Genomic DNA, 20,165 nt, shown 5'->3' on the forward strand with positions numbered 1-20,165 from the left:
TGTTTGCCCAAGGTCACACAGCGAGCAGGGAGAGGCTCTTTGGTCCTGGCCTAGGATTCATTTCACTACATGTTGTTCCTTTGGACTGAGTCCTCAGGGACAACCAGCCAGCCAGGAACACCCCCCACCCAGGGGAGGGCGATGGAGCGAGTAGTCAGACCTGAGCAGTTGTGGATTGATGAAGGAGAGCAGATCCTGGACCACCTTGAAGCACATGCTGATGAGGATGCTGGGACCAAAGGTAGCCAGTAGGGCCCACAGGAAGGAGGGCTGCTGGGACCTGGGCTGGCCCCCCAGCAGCACCTCATCCTCACCGGATGCTTTCTTCCCAGAGGCCGCCGCCGCCTCATGCCTGGTCCAGGGAGGAAAGAGCCGTGGGTAGGAATAGACACATGTTCCCCAGAGCCAGGCACCAGCTGGGGCTGGCAAGGAGCAGGAGGCAGGAGGAGCCGCCTTCTTGGCCCTCGGGACTGGGAGAGGGATGGACAGCATGGCCTTCCAGGTGAGAATTCCCCAAGTGACTCTGTCTTCAGGTGCTTGAGGATAGTCACGGGCTGCCCTCACTGCTACCCCAAGGACTAGAACTCCAGCAATTGGCGGCCCTCTCTCCACCTCCACAGGGCGGCTCCATGAAGGATGCTGACAGGGAAGGGACACATGGGCGGGGATGGAGGGTGACCTAGTCCCCAGGTAGCTGAGCAGGGAGGGTGAAGACGTGGCATGGAGAGGATGAGAGGGGGTGCAGTATGCACATTGGGGGGCCGTGTCTCCCCTGAAGCTCCAAGCCAGGGAAGCCAAGACACTAAGGATCAGGCCCAAGTCCCTGGCTCCTCCACCAGCCAGTTGCCAATAAGGGCTCTGGGCTGAGCTGAAGTCCTGGGCCCCCGGCTATGGGCAGGAGGGGAGAAGATTCAGTCCTGGGGTCAGAAATGGGGAGGGAAGCTCTGAGCTCCAGCTCTCTCGGTTGAGCAGTAGCCAGACAGGTTCCTGTGTCCTCGGTGGGAAGCCCCTTCAGTCAGAGGGTCATTTCCTCCAGCCCCTGCCTCCAAACAGGAGGCAGGATTGAAAGGAGAGACTGGCTTCAACCTTCTTCCCCTGGCCCCTTCCCTTTCTGGAAACTACCTTTCAAGATCTTAATGGCAGGGTAGTGCAGCCATTAAGAGCAGCAGGCCCAGACATCTGGGTGTGGGTGCCAGGTCTGCCACTACCCGCTAGGGGACCTCGGGTGCATTGTTAAACCTTCCTTCCTCAGTGTCCCCATTTGTAACATGTAGACAATAGAGCCTACCCTGCAAGGCTGTTAGAGATTGAGTTAATCTACATGTTTAGGACCATGCCTGGGACAGACTGGGTGCTACAAAAGTGTCAGCCATTCTCTGGAGTCAGTAGAGCTGAGGACAGCTGGCCCTACTCAGGCCTGAGTGTCCCACTTCAGGACCCACATGCACCTGCTCTTCCCCCCACCCCCACCCCTGTGATTGCCTTAGGTCTAGCAGCTTCCCCTGCAGGAGACTTGGGGTATCTGAAGTGGGGTGGAGTGGTGTGGGGACCCCGAGAGGGCCTCACCCCACTGCCTGCTTCTGAAGCTTCTTCCATGCTTCCAGTAGCCTGTTCACCACCTTCTGAGAGCAGTCGTCCTCTTTCAGAGACCAGAGGTCCTGCTCCTCCAGGGGGCGCTGGTAGCCAAGGATGGCCATCCTGGGGATGGGCGGCAGCCCCACACAGGGGCAGTTAGCAGCCTGGAGCTGGGACCAGGGTCTCCGGAGCTCCTAGGGTCCCCAGAGAAGGGTCTCCCTAAGGTGCTGGCCAAGAGTGGTGTGTCCTCTATTCCACCAGGGAACAGGTTGGAGGTCATTGCCTCCCATCTTAAGTTCTTACCTCAGCCCCTCCTCTCCTCCCCAGATGCCCCGGGTGACCCTTGGGCCCCAGTGATGAAATTCACACTGACTGGGCCCTCTGGGAGATGACAAGGCTGGGTGGATGGAGTCCCAGACTCAGGTGCCTCCTCATGTGGTGTGGATAATGAGCTGTCACCCGGGGTCACAGACACAATTATCCTGCTCAAGCCACTCTGAGGGGCGGCCAAGGAAATGACAAGCTGCAAGCTTATCCCAGATGGAAGGGCTTGGAACTAATTACGGTTCCCCCCTAGCCCCCTAGGCCTGTTCCTGTGATGTGCCAGATGCAGGGCTGGCGTACGGCCTGAGATGGGAGCTGTGCCAGCCGGGCCTCTGCACTCAGCCCCCAGCCCTTAGGTTTCCCCACCCACCCCATGCCCTCTGGTCAGGGCTTGGGGTGGGGGAAAAGCCAGACTCCACTCTGGCCTGCTCCCCTTCCTCCTACCTCCCATCTCCTCCTCCCTCTGGCCCAGGCTGGAGGAAGAGCCAACTCACTTTGTGAACCACCAGAAAGACAGGCGGGAGAGGAAGCCAGCGCTGACTTCTGGGCAGGGATTCTAGAAGATGAGAGGGTAGGATAGGAAGAATCATCTCAAAGCAGAGTAGAGGGAACAGGAGTCCTCGTTCTTGCCTGCCCCAAGCCCCAGTTGTGAAGAGGACTTGGGGATGGAAGGAAGGAGAAGGGATGGGGGCTGCTGGTAAGGGCCAGGCTGAGGAGCGGGCCATGGAACCCCCACTACCACCCGGCCTCTGTGGAACACTCACAGGGTCGACATTCTGTGGGGAGAAAAATGGTGGCTTCTCCCGGAAGCAGGACAGGATGAGAGCAAAGAGCACCAGGGCGAAGTAGATGTAGAAGGTGGTGAAGTGGAAGGGGTCTGAGACCTCGCCCTGGAGGGAGAGCGCGGAGGGACATCAGAGGCGTGGGGAAACCGGGCCCGCAGTCCTGCCCTGAGGGGTCCTCCGGGACATCAGGCGCCTCTGGGACAGGAGGCAGCCCCCGGGTCTCCCATCCAGAGGGTTCTGAGAGTTAGGGAAAGGACACAGGGGGCCGCTATTCAGTGAGGACGTGCTAAGCACCCCACTTACCTCACCTGTCCAACCCTCCCTATGAGGAACGGAGAAGCACCCCACCCCATCATCTCAGCAAAGGTCAGGACAAAGCCCAGAGAACTGAGATCATGGGGCTTGCAGGCCGGACAGTGCGGTTCATGTGTGTCGCTCCCATGTTTCATTGCAAGATGCTGGCAGGCACCCCGTCAGACACCCCACTTGGCGGTGGTGGTGGTGGCTGCAGGATGGCCCCTTGCACTCCCACGAGCATCCCACAGTGGCTGTGTCCTGCCGCTTCCCCCCGTGTTACATTGGTCCTCGCTCCCGGTAGAGATGTGGCAAGTAGGGGACAACACGGAGAGGACTGAATGCAAGCGGAGGTCCCGACAGCAGGGGAGGGGCAGCCTGAGACCCCGCAGGGACTTTGAGCCCTGAGGCCATGCCCCGGACAGGGGTGCCCCTGGCAGGTTTCTCTCTCTCTCCCCTTACCTTTGCCGTGGCTGCAAGGATCTTGGAGCGGAAGGGGACGATGGCACAGACCACACACAGAAACCAGAAGATGATGAGGACCCCCGAGGACTGTACCCCCCGCAGCCGCTCATATTGGATCAGCAGGGTAGCCAATAGCTGTGCAGGGAGGGCAAGGAAGGCTGGGCCAGAGCACCCACATCTGGGCCTGCCTCTGTCCTCCCCACCCCACACGGCAGGATGTTTGGGGGGGGTCACCCCACCCTCTTCCCACTGCAAAGGCACCCAGCCCCCTCTCAAGAGCCCACTGGTCCCCCAACACAATCCCACAACCCACTGGAGACCTTCCCGCATTAGCTTCCAGGGTCCAACACTGACCATGGTGACCCCCACCAACAAGGGGGTGACAAAGGAGATGGGGGCAGGGGCCCAGCCGTGGACCAGGCCATGGAAGGAGTAGAAGAGTTCAGCCCAGGAGACACACCACAGCAGGACGCCCAAGGCCTACAAACAGGGGACATATTGGAGACTTCACCTTCAAAAGTAGGGGCAGTTCCCACTGGGAAAGGGCCTTTTATTCTGAAACCACCAGGCCTGTGCAGTGTCTGGCCCGGGAAGCTAGGCTGGGCACAGGCCAGAAACTTCCCAAGGGTGGGGAGAATATTGCCAGAGAACTTTGTTGAACTTCCACAAGCAGAGAATATCTCATCTGACTGTAGACCCAGTTGGCAGGCTGCCATGACCCTGAGCTGCCGGGCAGGTGTAACTAGGAAACCCTGTCCAACCACTGATGCTGACTTTGGTGGGGTGGGGAGGAGAACTGTGAAAAGGAGAACCTTCCAGGTGCCAACCCCTCCGCAGGAGATCCCTGAGCCCCTGACCGTCTTGAGTCTGGAGAGGTGGGAGAGGACAATGTAGCCTCGGTTATGGCGCTGCAGGTAGAACAAGTAGCAGGGCAGGGCGGCCCACAGGTAGATGCAGGGAACCCAGGCCAGCAAGGAGTTCTGGAAGCAGGGAGTGAGGTCCGGGTTGTCGGTGTGCACAGACAGATTGGAGTCCTGGGGGATGGAGAGAACAACTCAGTGTTGTGGCAGCCTGCTGCAGAATGGGCCCTCCCTTGAGAAAGGCGGGGGCCCCCGCCCCACCCTGCCAGAGGCACTCCATGAGCTCTGGGGGTCAGAGGTGCGTGAAGACATGACTGTCAATGTGCAAACGAGCAGGTGCTGGCAGCATGCACAGTCTCCTATGAGGCCCTGGTCGTCCCTGTTTCCTCATTTCCCTCTCTCTCTGATGGAGGTATAATTTAAATACAATAAACTGTGCCCACGTGAAGTGCACAATCCAAGGGGTTTGGCAGGTGTACGCACTGGCAAAGCCGCTGCCACGGTAAAGAGACAGAGTATTTCCATCATCTGCGAGTTCCCTTGAACCTCTTTGCAGCCCATCCCTCCCAGGCAACCACTGCTCTGCTTTCTCATTCTAGATTTCCACTCTTTTTTTAAAATTGTTTTATTTTATTGATACAATCAATACATGCAAATGGTTGAAGAGCCCACTTCTCTAAGCCTCTCCCAAGGAAGAGATAGGGAGCCTTTCTGAGCTTTATGTGCTTCACGTTTAAATTTGGGAAGACCATCCATCACCCCACCTACCTCCCTGCTAGCTGTGAGCTCAAAGGAGCAATGGGATAAAGAGAGTTTGTAAATCACAAAGCCTCAACCAAGCCACCATCCCAGTTTGGCACTGTCCTGGTTTGAGCACTCAAAGTCTCGTGTCTTGGGGAACCACTGGTTCTAGACAAGACCAACCCCCGTCTCTGAATATAACTCTAGCCTTTCAGGAGGAGATGGGGGCATACATTCAGACATACATTTTGGTGAGATTGCTTCTTCCAAGGCCACACATGAACTGATCTTTTATTCCCCTCTCAAAAGCATTAGCTGTGCTTTCCAGAAAGCTCAGAAAATATAAGCAAGTAACAAAAAAGCGCACCCACAATCTCATCAACACGAGACGATGGTTAACACGGGAGGGTATAAAACTCCCTACTTCCTGATTGCCAATTTAAATACTTGTCATTCTTATTTTTGTCCTCATTATACCTTCACACAACTTAAAAAGTCAAACCATTAAAAAAGAAAACAGTATCTTGCCTCATCACTCCCCACCCCAAGTTCATTTTTCAGGAGTAAATATGTCCAAATTTGTTAACTTTGTCCTGGCATCTACTTCCATAGTTTAAAGCAATTTGTTCTTGCTCTTATTGTTTGACTTACTAATTGTTTGATATTGAGGTTGCACCTGCCTTGTCCTTCCTGTTTGAGTGTCCTCATCCTTCCAGCGTAGCAACACCACAGGCTTTTGTTAAATAAATATTCAGAGCTAACACTTTTTTTGACTCTCTCAATGTTCACTACAGCAGGCTCTATGACTTTCAAGCTATGTGACGTTGGGCAACATGCTTAAACTTGGCCTCTATGGGCCTTGGTTTCTTTGAGAGTAATGTTGGGATGATAACCATCTCTCCCTCTAGTTCCTTCCATCCTGTCCCCTCAGGTGTCATACCAACCCAGGTCCTCACTTCTTTCTGAGCAATTTCCATGGGGTTCTGGTCTCTTCCCTTCCATGCCCTAGGGACCCAGATCCCTGACCACACAAAGAATCTTTCTTTTCCTCCTGGTCTTTCCTTCCTGGTCTGCTGGCTGATACCCACTCTTGACGTAGGAGTGCCCCAGGGCTATTCCTCCCTCTTCTCCACCTGCACATCCCCCTGCCATTCCCCTGCCCCCTGCCCTAGCCATCCCTTCTGGTCCCTTTTACATGCCAGTGACTCTCCTTACCTTCTCTGTTCTTTCTTTTCTCTATAGCACCTGTCACCTCTACATGTGATATAAGTCACTGGTCTATTATGTTTTCTGTCATCTCTTCCTGATGGCATGTAATCTTCACTTCATTTATTGATGTGTCCTAAGTACTTAGAACAATGCCAAGCACATAGCCGGTGCTCAGAACAAAACGTGGTTAAGTAAATTAAATGAAATATTTGTTGAATAAATGCATGAATAAACAAAAGGATAATCTTCTATCTTCCCCTTAAACTGTCAGCAGTGCCCTAGCCTAGAAGACAAAGTCCAAGCATGTTACTATGGTATTCTAGGCTCCCAGCTGGCCTTGAGTCATCTGTCCATGTGAACTACTGAACTATCTAGGTGCTTTGAGTTCTCCTACCTTAAGAAAATATTCATGGAGTGGTCTGCACATCCTGTTTCCTCTTCCTCAGCTCCCCTTCTAGTCTTGAATTCCATCTAGGTCAACCCTCTGCCCTCTGGTGTCCCTGCCCACAGCCAAGAGAGGACTCTTCCTGAAAGGCATCTCTGTGCCCCTTGCTTCATACCCATGAAGCTGCAGTGCTTCCTTCTGCTCAGGGAGCCAAATCCAAGCACCTCTTCCCCTGCTGCCAGATTACTTCACTCTAAATCTGCTCTGAGGATCTCACTCCTATACCTTTGCTCAACCTGCTTTCTCTCCCTTCCACCTGTCAAAATCCCAATAACTACAGGGGTGGTGAGCCAGGTTTAGGAGCCATGTTTCCCATCTTGAACACCCTTCTTCCTCTGAAGTCAGCACCCAATGAGGGACCCACCTTTCTGGAGCATCCGTTTTCCCCTTGATGAGTTGAGAGAATGCTATGAGTCAGACATGGGGCTAGGTGCACCCACGGCAGACCCGTCCCTGCCTTTGAGGAGCATGAGGTCCAGGGACATGCTGCCTTGGGGTATGCTATCCAAGCCTCGGTGGGGAAGTTCATACCATGTACCTCTTATATTCTAGAGCCTTGCATCCAGTAGTGCCTCAAGCAATGTGAACTAAGGATCCATGAACTCTTGATGAGCAGCTGGCATGCTGGCCCAGGGCTGGGTATATGGGTCACAGAGCTGGGTACCCCCTAGACCTGGTCAGGCACCCCATGGGGAGAGGAGGCAGACAGTAAATCCAGCCCTTTCCCCTTTTTATTTATTTATTTTTATTTATTTATTTTATTTATTTATGATAGTCACACACACACACACACACACAGAGAGGCAGAGACACAGGCAGAGGGAGAAGCAGGCTCCATGCACCGGGAGCCCGACATGGGATTCGATCCCAGGTCTCCAGGATTGCGCCCTGGGCCAAAGGCAGGCGCTAAACCGCTGAGCCACCCAGGGATCCCCCTTTCCCCTTTTTAAAACACTTCTTGGGGCGCCTGGGTACCTCAGTCAGTTAAGGGTCCAATTCTTAGTTTCAGCTCAGGTCATGATCCAAGGGTCAGGAGATGGAGCCCTGCATTTTGGGCTCCGCGCTCAGCAGGGAGTCTGCTTCTCCCTCTCCCTCTGCCTCCCACCACTGCTTACACATGCACATACTCTCTCTCTGTCAAATAAATAAATCTTTAAAACACTCGACTTACAGAATAGTCATTATAAACTTACAGAAAAGCACACACATTTTAAGTATACACCTCGATGGATATTCATACACTGAACACTTCTGTGTAACCAGCACCCAAATCAAGAAACGAGACATTTCTGGCACCTAGATGCCCCCTCCTCGTGTTCCCTCCCAGCCACTAGTTCCTGCAGAGGAATGCTGTCCAGGCTTCTAGCAACACAGACTACTTTTGCCCAATTGAGATCTTCCTATAAAGGAAATTATACAGTAGGGCTCTTTCATGCCTGGCCTCCTTCATAAACTCGGGGTTTGTGGGTGTCATCCTTGGGGTCAAGTGTGAGTGGGGATTGTTTCTCCTCCTTTCTGCATGGTGGTCCATTCGGATAGATACGATGTATTTATCTGTTCTGTGGCCAATGGGCAACCCCACCCTGGTTTAAACCTAGCGAGTCTGTTAGATCCATCCACTTAGTCACCATCTGGATAGCCGGCCCAAGGCCACCCCTAATTCAGACCATCAGGTCTCTAGGCCTGGAGTGCATTTCCCACGTCACTGGGTCCAGCCTGAGCTTCCCCTCCTCCAAGAAGCCTTTCTGGGGCAACTTCTACCTCTGAAGGATTTGCCCTTGCTTTATTCTGCATGGTCTTAGCAGCCAGGTAAGTGACTGTTCCCTGAGAGGGATAAAGGCTCCCTATGTCCCAGTGGCCTTTTATTACAGCACTTACATGGTCACTATCTGATCATTGTTTCAGAACAACTTCCAGAAGCAGAGAGGAGAAACAGTATCAGGCCTGGCTCATGAAAGAGAAAGCAGGTTTCACCTGCTCTGGAGACAGGTCCAAGGACCGGGCAGTAGAGAGCCAGGACAGACACCCAGGCCTCATGACACCCGAGCTGGGTTTCCCCCTACCTCTGCTACATGCACCTGCACCTGTGAACATTTCTCATCTCCTACAGCAACGTGAACCCCAGACGACAGACACTTAGCCCTGCTTCTATTCTTTTCCTTTCTGGCCCCAGCCGCCAACCCTGACCCCCAGCCCCCAGCACAGAGCTGGGTGCACAGGAGCAGCCCAGATATGGGCTGGGTGGTGACTGGCAAAGGAGCGCGTATGTAGCCCAGATGGAACCTGAGTTCGAGGCCATAACAGGGAATTACCATATGAATGTGCAAGTGGGTGGCATGGCTTTTTGAGGCAGGTGGGAAGCGGCTACAAACCCTGATGCAGAGGACCCGGAATGAGCTACCACTCCTGAGCCATGGAAGTGTGGACAGGCTCCTTCATCTTCTGAAGCTCAGCCTCCAGCGTGAGTACTAGGAGTGATGACAACATCTCAGCCAGCTCCCCACGGGGAGTGAAAGAGCAGATAGATGACCCTGGGTCTCACGGGGCAGCACTTGGAGAGACAGGTGCTGGAGCAAGAGGTTGTTGGGACCTTATTTGGTTTCACAGACAAGCTGCACTGCAGCAAACATCAAGAGATCTTGGGAGTGTGAAGCCCCAGAGGGTGGCTTTGACCCACTGGGAGATCCAGCCTGGGCTCCTTTCCCTTTCCTCACCTTGGCAGAGCCCTCTCCAGGGGCAGCGGACACCCTCCATGCCTGTGTTCCTACAATATTTATCCCAGAGCTGTTGCTAGGCCATCCATGGGACAGGTCATAGACGACACGTCTAGAACTGAACTCCTGCCCTTCTGCTCCTCAGAAGCCTGCCCACCCTGATGGGTGGCCACTGCTTCCCCCTCCCAGGTCAAAATCCTTGGGGTCTTCCTTGATTCTTCTCTTCCTCTCATACCTCACAACCAACCTTCGAGTAAATTCTGTCCACTTCACTTCAAATCACTAGGCTGAACTAGATGGAAATGCTCTATTGGACTACAGACAGAGACAGCCAGAGAGCACAAGCAGGGGAGGGGCAGGGGCAGAGGCAGAGGGAGAAGCAGGCTCCCAGCCGAGCAGGAAGCCTGACACAGGATTCGATTCCAGGACCCTGGGATCATGAGCTGAGCCAAAGGAGCCCAACCAACTGAGCCACCCAGGCACCCCTATTTGAATACTTCTATCAACAAAATGGCAACTTCTTCTGGCTCTCCCTGATGTGTCCAGACCCAACCACTTGTCTACACCCCTCTTCCTCGCCTGGATTATTGCCCTAGCCCACTCTCTGGTCTTCCTGCTCCCGTCGCTGCTGCTAGTCCTGGCAGACTTTTCCAGCATGGTAGCCAGAGGCAGATGTTTATAATATCCAAGTCAGACCACGTTACCATGTCACTCTGGTGGTGAAGGCTCTCCATGTCACTCAGTGTGAAAGCCAAAGTCCTATGTGGCCCTCACGACCCTCTGGCCTGCCTCCCCATCTCTGGCTTCATGTCCACCACTGTCCTCTCACTCTGCCCTCAAGCTGGCAACACTATGCCTCATGCCCTCAACACCTGTGAGTGCTCCTTCCCATCGGGGTCCACCCTGACCTTCCTTTTGTTAAAAAAAAAAATTATTTATTTATTCATGAGAGACAGAGAAAGAGAGGCAGAGACACAGGCAGAGGGAGAAGCAGGCTCCATGCGGGGAGTACGATGTGGGACTCGATCCTTGGACTCCAGGATCATGCCCTGGGCCAAAGGCAGGCGCTAAACCACTGAGCCCAAGCAGAGGAGGGGCCCGACCCTGACCTTCCTAATTAAAGTTGTAACTCCCCCCACCCTGGCACTGTCCTGCACCCATGCTTCTTAGCCTGTCCCATTTTCCCTGCAGCCCTGATCCCCTTCCAGCATACTATAGAATCGAGTGATTTATTGTGTTTATTGCTTTTCCGTCTGCTCCCCCTGGAACATATGCTCCATGAGGACCGGGGTTTTCCCCACCGCCCAGAACAGTGCTTGGCACAGAGAAGGCCCTCCTATGCATTTGGTGAACAAAAGAATGAGTGAGTGGACAAAGGAATGAGAGCGCCCTCTGAAGCTCTGTCTGCAGCTGAGCCCCAGGAGAGGTGCTTCCTCTCTGACACCAAGGCCACAGCTCCTGTTACCCAACCGAGTCTCTGACCCAAAGTCAAAGGACAGGGTTGGTGGAGGTCATTCCTAGATCCTATGAAGCCGCCTGCATTCCCGCTGGGCAGGATGGATGATCCCCTCTCAAGCTACTACCACTCAGCCATTCTCATTGGGAAGATGAGCTCTGGCTGAGCTGGGCTGGGCTGGGCTGGGAACACGGGGCCGCAGCCCCTCCCTCGCTGTCACCACACAGTTTCCACGGTGACAATAGCTTCCTTAATAATGTGATTCAACAGCTGGACAGGTCTGATAAGGTCTGACACCCAGAATGGACCACATGGGGGGAAAGGCCCCTCCCTGGGCATAGGCGCTGAAATCCCTGGAGACCCAAGCAGGGGACAGGTGGGCGGGGGCATGGCCCCAGATGAGTCACAGCTCTGTCAGGGACAATCCAGCACCCTCCCCCACTACACCCAACCCCCTCCCCCTCGAGGCCCCAGGCTTGTTGACAGCCTCTGTGGTGGGAAGAGTAATTACTTCCTTAATCCTGTGGGGGGGGGGGGAGGGGGGATCAACTGACAAGTTCATTTATCTCCGCAGAAATGGAGGTGCAGAAGGGGCAAGGGCCAGCTCCGATCCCAGTTTTCGGTCACTGCCCTACTGTGGCTGCAAGAGCAGCCTTCACCAGGGCCTCAGGGTGGGGGTGAAGCCGACCTGAGGAGGGTGGGGGGAGCAGCCTCTGCCACTGCTGAAGGGGGCCCTGGCTGCCACCAGCCACTTTGGTTATTTGAGCACCTGGTTCCCCAGGATTATCACCTCCTATTCACAACAGCTGAGGCCCATGGCTGGCGGGGAGTGACTGCCCTGGTTCCCATGGGCTGGCACCGGGACTTGGACTCTCCCAGGCCCAGCCCTCCGGCACCTCCTCTACACCCTATGGGCTCTGACATGACATCCCACAGGTGTCCAGATCACCTGAAATGTTAAAAATCTCCTTTCCTCGAATGTAGCCCACCTCCGAATCCACTCCCTTGCTGCGGTTCTTCTCCCAGAGCTGAGGGGAAGGAGCTGCCATCATAGGGCAACACGCTAGCTGTGGCTCTGGGAGCCACTGGGCTAGAAGCCTGAACACCCAGCGAGGAGAGATCCTATCCGAGGGTTAGGCCCTTCTGAACAATACCCAGTTTCAGGAAACAGGAACAACTCCAAGATGGGGGGTGGGGGGGCAGGGAGAGGCCCAGTCCCCCAGCAGTGGCACACCTAAGTGTCACCCCCCCTCTCAGGGAGCCTGTCCACCTGTTGCCTGGGACAACCCCACCAAGAAGACAAGACCCGGGTGCTCTGATCCTGTCTCCTGTGTGAGTCAGCTGGCAGGCCCTGCTGGGCGCTCTCTCCCTGGGGAGGCCAGCCCTGTGCTCAGTCTGGGGGCCAGCAGACAGCGCGTGCCAAAGTTCCCTCCCAAATGCTACTTCTGACTCACTTCCTTCCCTAAATCTCTGGCCCTCAAGACTTAGGTCCAGGGGCTGTCTGGGGAATAACAGGGCTGGGGAGGAGCCAGCCTAGGGCCACAAGGGAGCCAGGAGCTTAGGAAGCTCCAAGTGGTCTAGCCCCAGCAGCTGGGATGGAGGGAGGGGATGCTAGAGGCCCTCATGGGGCAGGGAGGACTGGGTTCTCAAGGGGAAATGCTGGTGCTCACTAGGCTGAGGGGTACCCACATCCCACCCCCCTGCCTACCTCACAGCCTTGCTTTTGCCAGTCTCCCCACACCTTTGCAAGTCATTATCTTTATTTGAGAGTCAAAGTACATTGAAATCAGAGTCCATTACTCCTATGTCCCAGTAGCCACCTACTGGGTTGGGCAAAGACCCAGAAGCAAGCCAGAGACTCTAATACCCTAATATTTGGAGGGCTCTCATCATGGCCCGGGCTGTGAGGCTAAAGATCAGCCTCACAGAATCAGCACTGGGAAACTGGACTTGAAGGGGACCCCTGGAGCCCACCTAAGTTCAGCTGGAGCCCAGAGAGGGTGAGCGATTTGCCATAAGTCACAGAGCTAGTGAGTGACAGGATAGAACTAGCTGGACTGGAGCGGCAGACACAGGATGCTGAGCCTCCACAGGATGAGGGCTGCCGGGTGGACAGGCAGCCGCGGGTGGGCAGATGGCCAAGGGAACAGTGAAGGTGCTGGTGCCTGACCAGGGCAGACCCATAGGTCTCTACCAAGAGGTGCTGTTGCGCAAACTCTACGTCCAAAGTGGAGTGGGAGCCGGGTGAAAAAAGGTCAGGGAAGTTCAGAGAAAGAACCTGTGAATCTTCCCGTGGTCACAACTTCCCTCGTCCTAGTTGGTCACAGAATTTCAGGGTAGGACCCCAACTCCTTCCTTGGCTTGAATCCTCTCTCCAGCATCCCTACCAAGTGGTCACTTGCCATATGCTTGCATACCCTCAGTGTTGGGGAGCTCACTACTTTTCAAGCACTCTGTGCCATCTTTGGACTGTTCTCACAGTCAGAATGTAAGCCAACATCAGCCTCCCAAGAGCTTCCTGGGACATCACATCAAGGCTAATTCTGCAAATAGGTCAAGACCTCCTGAAAGCACTTGTATTATCTTTACCACAGGAGTGCTTCCCTGTTTCTAGTGCTCATAACAGAAGGTAATTCTCCATGTAGGAGGCAACCGGCCAACAAAGGAACACTACCGCCTCTTCAATCGAGAGGCATCTTTGCTTTGGCCTCATTAGCCCTGGGCACTTGTTACAGTTCAGTCATTTGGGATTTATTTCGCAAAAAAATCCCAAGGTGCACTCAGAGATGCTGGTGATCTACCCCAAAGTGGCAGACGTGAGAGTTGAAGGGGATCCTTGGGTGGCTCAGCGGTTTAGCACCTGCCTTTGGCCCAGGGAGTGATCCTGGAGTCCCAGGATCGAGTCCCGCATCAGGTTCCCTGTGTGGAGCCTGCTTCTCCTGCGTGTATCTCTGCTTCTCTCTCTCTCTCTCTCTCTCTGTGTGTCTCTCATGAATAAATAAAATCTTTAAAAAAAAAAGAGAGAGAGAGTTGAAAACAGAGACAGATGGTTCACCCAGGGCATTCTGTGTGAGAGTACCCAGGTGTGTGTGCACATGTCCAGGGGCTCACAGACCCCCCTCGAATCTCCTGCCCTCTGACTCAGCTGGGGCTGAGGCTGATGGATTGAGCCACACAATCCCCAGCCAAGAGCTGAAATAGGAGCCCCTGGCCCAGGAGCCCTGTCAGTCCCTTTCTTCTAGGCCTTTCCAGACCAAACTCCAGCTTCCAACTTCATTACTCTTTCACTTCCCTTGTTTCCAGGAACATCAGGACCTGTCAGTCACCCACAGAAAGTTTTGTAGTTCTCAAAACTTTCATATCCCCTACTCATGTGATCTCCACGGCAATCTTGTGAGGTGGTTAGGAGACGGGTTATTCCCCCGTTTCACAGGTGGAGTAACTGAGGCTGTGCAGGGAAGCTAGCCAAGGCTTGGAAAGCAAGCAGCCCAACAGTCCTGAACCATGTTGGGGGCCCCCACCCCTGCCTCTTTACTCCTGGCTCAGGTACTGCCCCGCTGCCCTGAACTACTTCCCACAAGATGGGTCACCTGCAGGCCTCTGAGATCAAAGATTCAGGGGTAAGTATGCCTGAATAATATATAATCCAAATGAGATGCAAACTAGCCCACCATGAATGTCACCCAGAACTCACGGCCTCAGGCCCTCCCTTGTCGCAGCTCTGCAAACTTCCAGAGGAGTAGCTGGGAGCCTTCTCGCTTTCTCCCCACCCTGCCTCTTGACTCCCACCATGCTGGGTGCAGCCTGGCATGACTTTCAGGAGCCAGGAGGTCATGTGGAAGATGGAAGGTGTTTAGACTGGGATGGGGAAGAGGAGTGATTTCCTGTCCTTTGAGATATCCAAGCTGACAGCACCACAAGGGATTCATCTGACTCCCATAGACGTTGAGGTCCTCACGAGCAGCAAGAAGTGTAGGGACAAGGGTTCCAGAAGCCCAAGGATGCACCGTCAGGCAGTGGCCAAGTTGGAACCATATCTTAGGGGTCCTGCATCCCATTCCAGAGCTTGGCAACTTACTGATGTATGACCTTGGCCAGTGCGTTCCCTCCCTGGCTGACAGTTTCCTGAACCTGGCAGTAAGGGGCTGCGCTAGCTGCTTCAAGCCCCAAGTTCGGGATCCCTGGGTGGCGCAGCGGTTTGGCGCCTGCCTTTGGCCCAGGGCGCGATCCTGGAGACCGGGGATCGAATCCCACGTCGGGCTCCTGGTGCATGGAGCCTGCTTCTCCCTCTGCCTTTGTCTCTGCCTCTCTCTCTCTATCTGTGTGTGACTATCATAAATAAATAAAAAATAAAAAAAAAAGCCCCAAGTTCTGTGGGTTCTCTTGGATTCTGCAATATCTTGGAATGATAGAGTCAAAGGATCTCTAAGCTTGGAACAATAAGGGAGTCAGGCGATCTTTACCTCCGCTTCCTCAGAGCCTGTCTCTGGGCAGTCCTAAGCTCTTGGGGTTAACTGTCCGGCCAGCCACAAGGAGCCTTTGTACTTGAGGTCCAGGCGCATGTGCCCCTTTGATTTGCATGTCCTCTACCTGGCTACATCGTGATCATGCCATGGCCATACCGGCCACACTCCAGTGAGCTATGAAGCAAAGTTTACTCATGGGCCACAGGTACAACCTCTGGACTTGTGAATCAGTGATTAGTTCAAGTTGGATGATGGATGGGGGTTTCTGTGTCGATGGGCAAGATGGTTGCACCATCTTTGATTAGTGACCCAGAGGGAAAAAGAGATGCTCAAAGATACGATTTTATAGGTACTCTATTTTATAGGTCCCAAGTTTCAAAAAACCATGTACCACTCCCTTCCGCCCATGCCAAATACAGCCCACGAACAGGGTTTCTGATTGGATACACACACTATGTACACAAACATGAGCACACATGCACGCATACCTGCACAGGACACACCCATGGATCACACACACCAGGCACACACACATCAAGCATATAGGTACGGATACTTGAAATGGGAAAAAGACTCAAGAGATTAAAAATCAGAGGTCCTGGGTTTGAGTCCAGCCTAGGCTGGGCATCCCCTCCACGACCATGGACAAGCCCCTTGAATCTGAGACCACCTGTAGAATGGAGACACACCGCCACCTGCCTCCCAGAGCTGCAGTGAAGACCAAGGGAGCTGCTGTCCATAGGTTTTGGAGGCTATAAAAAGCTCTTGGGCTGCCTACATTTCATGCACGTGAACTGTGCAAGGGATCTGGAATCAGCAGCCCGATAAAGTAGCCTGACACCTTAGAAATGGATTTGACAGGAGTCAAAGGCTTGCTTTTCTATCCCAGCTCTGTTTTCTTCTAAGCAGGTGACTTTGAGCAAGTCCTTTTCTCTTCCTGGGCCTCCCTTTCTCCATCTATAAAAGGAGAGGGTTGGAGGGGGACTTCCTGTTCCCTAGGGGCTCCTAACACCAGACAGAAGACGGTGGCAGGAATGCTTTCCAAGAAGGAAAGCAGAGCCAGCTTCCCAAACTACCTAGCTGAGTAGGCAGGCACTCTGGATGCAGGACAGGGGAAGGCGCCAGGTGTAAAAGTGGACAACGAGCTCCAGTCCACGTGGGGGCACCTTCGGATTCGTGTGCCTCGCTTTCCAGGCTCTTTCTGCAGCAGGGAGGGCAGGTCCGGGAGGCCCCGGGCCCCCGGCTCAGGGCAGCACGGCCAGAGCTCCTCCCGGGGTCACATTGTCCCCCCGCCCCAGGGCCCTCGCAGGGGCTGTCAGGTGCGCGCCCTCGGTCCGGGGATGCCTCCTTACCCAGAACTTGGAGCCGCACAGGGCGTCCATGGGGCCGAGCCGCTGCGGCCAGGAAGGCGAGTGCGGCAGCCAGGCCAGGCGAGGACCCAGCAGCACCCTGAGCCTCCTCCTCCTCCGCTACCACCCACCCTCCCCGGGCTCCGCCCCGCCCACCCCGCTAGGCCCTGCCCTCGGCTCTTTGGGTCAAATCTCCTGTCCCGGCCAATTGCAACAGAGCCTCCCTGAGACTGCATGACTGCGGGTCCCGGAAGGACTTTGGGTCAGGGGTGGGGAGGCACTGACACGGTGACAACCCTGTCGATTGGCCGGTGGGTGATTGGCCGGTGGGTGGTGCCGGAGAGATGCCCCTCCTAACACTGAGGCTGATGGGGCTGGGGCAGGATCTGTGCCCGAGGCGCACACACCTGCTCCCACCCCACCAACTCCGCCAGGCGGTGAGTCATGGAGCTGTGGAAGGTGACTTAGCAAGACGCCCTCCGTGAATAAATCCTTGATGAGGTCTCGGTCATCTCTGGACCACAGTCTTCTCATCTGTGAAATGGGACTGCTTACATGTGCAGACGCCTGGGGAGTCTACCTCTCTGCTCATGAGTTACCTGGGGACTAGCAGAAACAGCACATGAGGAGCTCGGGGGCCTGTGTGCCTAAGGACAGGAGGTGTGTGGGGCGCCTAGCATCAGAGATGGTGCCTTCCCGTGGTCCTCTCAAATTGCTGTCTTCCTGAGGTTCTGTGGCTCCCTGATCCTGTGCCTGTTGCTGCAGTGTCACTCTGTGCCTCTACTTTTGTTTCTGAAAAACAGGGATAATCCTAGTTCACAGGCTTACTTCTGGGGAGTACCCAGCAAAGGTATGTAAAGCATCAAGCATGTTGCCTGGCACACTTAGTCGGCCCCTGGCGTGGGTTAATTTCCTCCACTCTGGCCCTGATCAGGGCGAGGGACCGGCAGGTGAGGCCCCAGAAAGATCTCCACGTTAGCACACTGCTAGAGCTGAGTCTTCACATTCTCCATCTGGAAAATGGGATTTGGGCTCAGTGGTCTTCTCTTGCTTGGCCCAGCTTGGACACGTTGTATCCCCTCCATCCTTCTATCTCTCATTCCCCCAACAGAAGCCAATTCACCTTATTGGGGCTGAGAAGGAATCCCCACCCATGCCCTCCCTACCCTCCACCCTCCACCTCTGCCCCATCTCTCTCCTGGCCTCATCTCCCCAACCCTGTGGTCAAGCTTGGTGCTGTCTTCTGGGTCTGCCGGGTTCACCCTGGTGATCCCTTCTCTGGCACTTGTTCTCAAGAGGTGTTTCCCTCCTTGGCTGCTTAGCAGCAGGCGTGGGTGCCCAGCAATATAATACAGAAGTAGCCAGCCAGCGCCTGTCCTTCTGGGCTGGCAGGAAGTGACCAGAAGGAAGTCTATGCCGTGAGCTATTGGAACAGAGATCTGAGCTGCACTGGAAAGAGCAGGGTGGACAAGGCTCCCCGCTCCCAGGCAGAGGGATGGGGGGGCAGCTTCCCCTCTACCAGGCAAGCCCTCTCAGCCCTTTGTCTGCCCCCCTCCCCTCCACTGACCCAATTGCCCTTCACCCCACCCCCATCTCTGAGCCCAAGACTTTCCAGAGCTTTCACATCTTGTCACAGAGTGTCTTGGATTATATTTAGTTGTGAAGAGTCTGTCTTCCCTGCCAGTCTGAGGTCCCCAAGGGCAGGGATTGACGGAGTCACCTCCAAACCCCCTCCCTGCCTCGGGCAGTAACTTTTGTATGCTGTGTGACCTCAACAAGGCCCTTGAGGTCTCTGGTACTTGGTTTCTTGAACAACTTGGACAGAATGCCATCTAAGGTCTCTCCCAGCCCTGGTGATCCAGGCTTCTGTGGTGAGCAATTGGGGTTCCTCCTTCAACTCTTCCTCTAGTTTGGGGCCAGGACCTTCAGTTTCCATCTTCAGCGTTGGGGTTGAAGCACCGTCCCGTCTTGCCATGGAAGAGCTGTCTCCGAGCTCATGGCATTGGGTGGGAGCCTCCAAGATCACGGGAGGGGACCTTTGCCATCCTCAACCTCTCTCATCTCTCTTGAGGTATTATTCACTGGGTCCTGCCATTTCTGGCCTCTCTTGGAATGGGATCTGTTTCGCATGGCCCTTGAATAATAGCCATAAAACTCCTAGGATGTGATAGTTTTGGCTTCACCAGAGCAAGAAAACATAGGCCCTGAGATGTCTTATCCTGGCAGAGGTGGGATGAGCTCCCCGTCTCCCCAGTGCCGGGCTGTCTCCATGTGGCTGCTCGGGCAGGATGCATTTCTGGTGTCCTTAGCTGTTGCACTTGTGCCCCTCAGCCCACCTTCAAGGTGCTGGGCACAGTCTCCTCCCTACACCTCAGCTCTCTTTCTGCACCTGGCAAACTCTACCCATCCCTGGAGATTGTGTTCAAGTCCCACAGCCTCCCCAAAGCCTCCTGTGAACCTCCCTCACCCCTGGGCTAGGGACCCTTCTCCACACCGTCTCCCTCCTGCCCTCATTATACTCACTGATCCTCTTGCTCACCTCTCCCAGGGGACTGTGCATACCTTCAGAATAGAGACCAAACACACTTATTTATTGCCATATCTTCAGCACCCGGGACAGTGCCTGGCAAAGCTGAGCCTCAGGAAATGTTTGTTGACTGACTAACCAAGCATCTCATGTCCTTAGAAGAAGTTATAAGTGGTGAGGACACTGTGGTCTCAGCTAGAGTCCCAGCAGTGGGCACCGTCCACTCTGCTTTAGACTTTCCAAAACCAAGATGTTTCCATCCGGAAGCTTCTGAGAGGAGGAATAGAGATCTGTGGGTTGGGCTGCAGCAGAAACAGGGGCTGCACCTCCCCCAGCTTTGTTACCCCGGCCCCATCCTCCGCTTCAACTGACTGCAGCTCCAGGAGGGATGGACAGAGTGTGTGTGTGCTGCGCCTCCCCCACTGGTGCGCATCCCAGGGGAACCCAGCAGAGATTTTCTGGCAGGGAGATGGAAAGATAATTGCAAGGTACAGCTCTGAGCAGGAATGACAGCAGAGAAGAAGAAAGCAAAGCAAGGTGGGGACAGGGAGACCAAGGGACAGGAAATGTTGTGAAGGTTGTGAGGAGGAGGGAGCCAGGTGGGAACTAGAGCAGGGAGGGGCGTGGAATAGAAAAGGTTATTCTAGTTCTCTCCTTCACTCACTGCCCTAGTCTTTTGAGCCCTTTGTGGTTCCTTGAAGGCCCGGAGCACCCCCAAACCAGATCCAGCTCCCAGACTCCAGCCTCCCCCTTCTCTCCTCCCAGGTAGTGGGGCAGGCCTTGTTTTGTCCGATCCTGCCTGGTGGGGCCCCACACAGACGCCCCTCATGGGCTCGGCAACCCGCACTTGATCTGATTTGGCATGCGTGTGAGCGCTGGCTGCTGTGCCCGGTTCAGGAGTTTTCAAAGCAGGAATTAATTAGCTCCGTGGGCCACAGTCAGCAGCTCCCGCACC

The 20,165-nt window shown here is 54.7% G+C and overlaps 1 protein-coding gene across 3 annotated transcripts in view; it reads right to left on the reverse strand.

Moving 5' to 3' along the window:
* ABCC3 (ATP binding cassette subfamily C member 3) overlaps positions 1 to 16,814 on the reverse strand; it is a 44,027-nt gene extending 27,213 nt beyond the window's left edge. For 2 of the 3 annotated variants that reach the window (XM_072780044.1, XM_072780047.1), the window contains exons 1-8: positions 16,687 to 16,814; positions 4,301 to 4,477; positions 3,798 to 3,923; positions 3,441 to 3,578; positions 2,664 to 2,789; positions 2,394 to 2,455; positions 1,567 to 1,698; positions 161 to 352 (exon numbers count right to left, since the gene is read on the reverse strand). In XM_072780044.1, coding sequence (XP_072636145.1) covers positions 161 to 352; positions 1,567 to 1,698; positions 2,394 to 2,455; positions 2,664 to 2,789; positions 3,441 to 3,578; positions 3,798 to 3,923; positions 4,301 to 4,477; positions 16,687 to 16,716 — 983 coding nt within the window. In that variant the 5' untranslated portion in view covers positions 16,717 to 16,814. The remainder of the gene's footprint in view (positions 1 to 160; positions 353 to 1,566; positions 1,699 to 2,393; positions 2,456 to 2,663; positions 2,790 to 3,440; positions 3,579 to 3,797; positions 3,924 to 4,300; positions 4,478 to 16,686) is intronic. The other variant, XM_072780045.1, reaches the window with a different exon arrangement.
* Positions 16,815 to 20,165: the final 3,351 nt, after the last annotated feature.

Source organism: Canis lupus, chromosome 16, assembly GCF_048164855.1.
Source record: "Canis lupus baileyi chromosome 16, mCanLup2.hap1, whole genome shotgun sequence".
Lineage (NCBI taxonomy): Eukaryota > Metazoa > Chordata > Mammalia > Carnivora > Canidae > Canis > Canis lupus.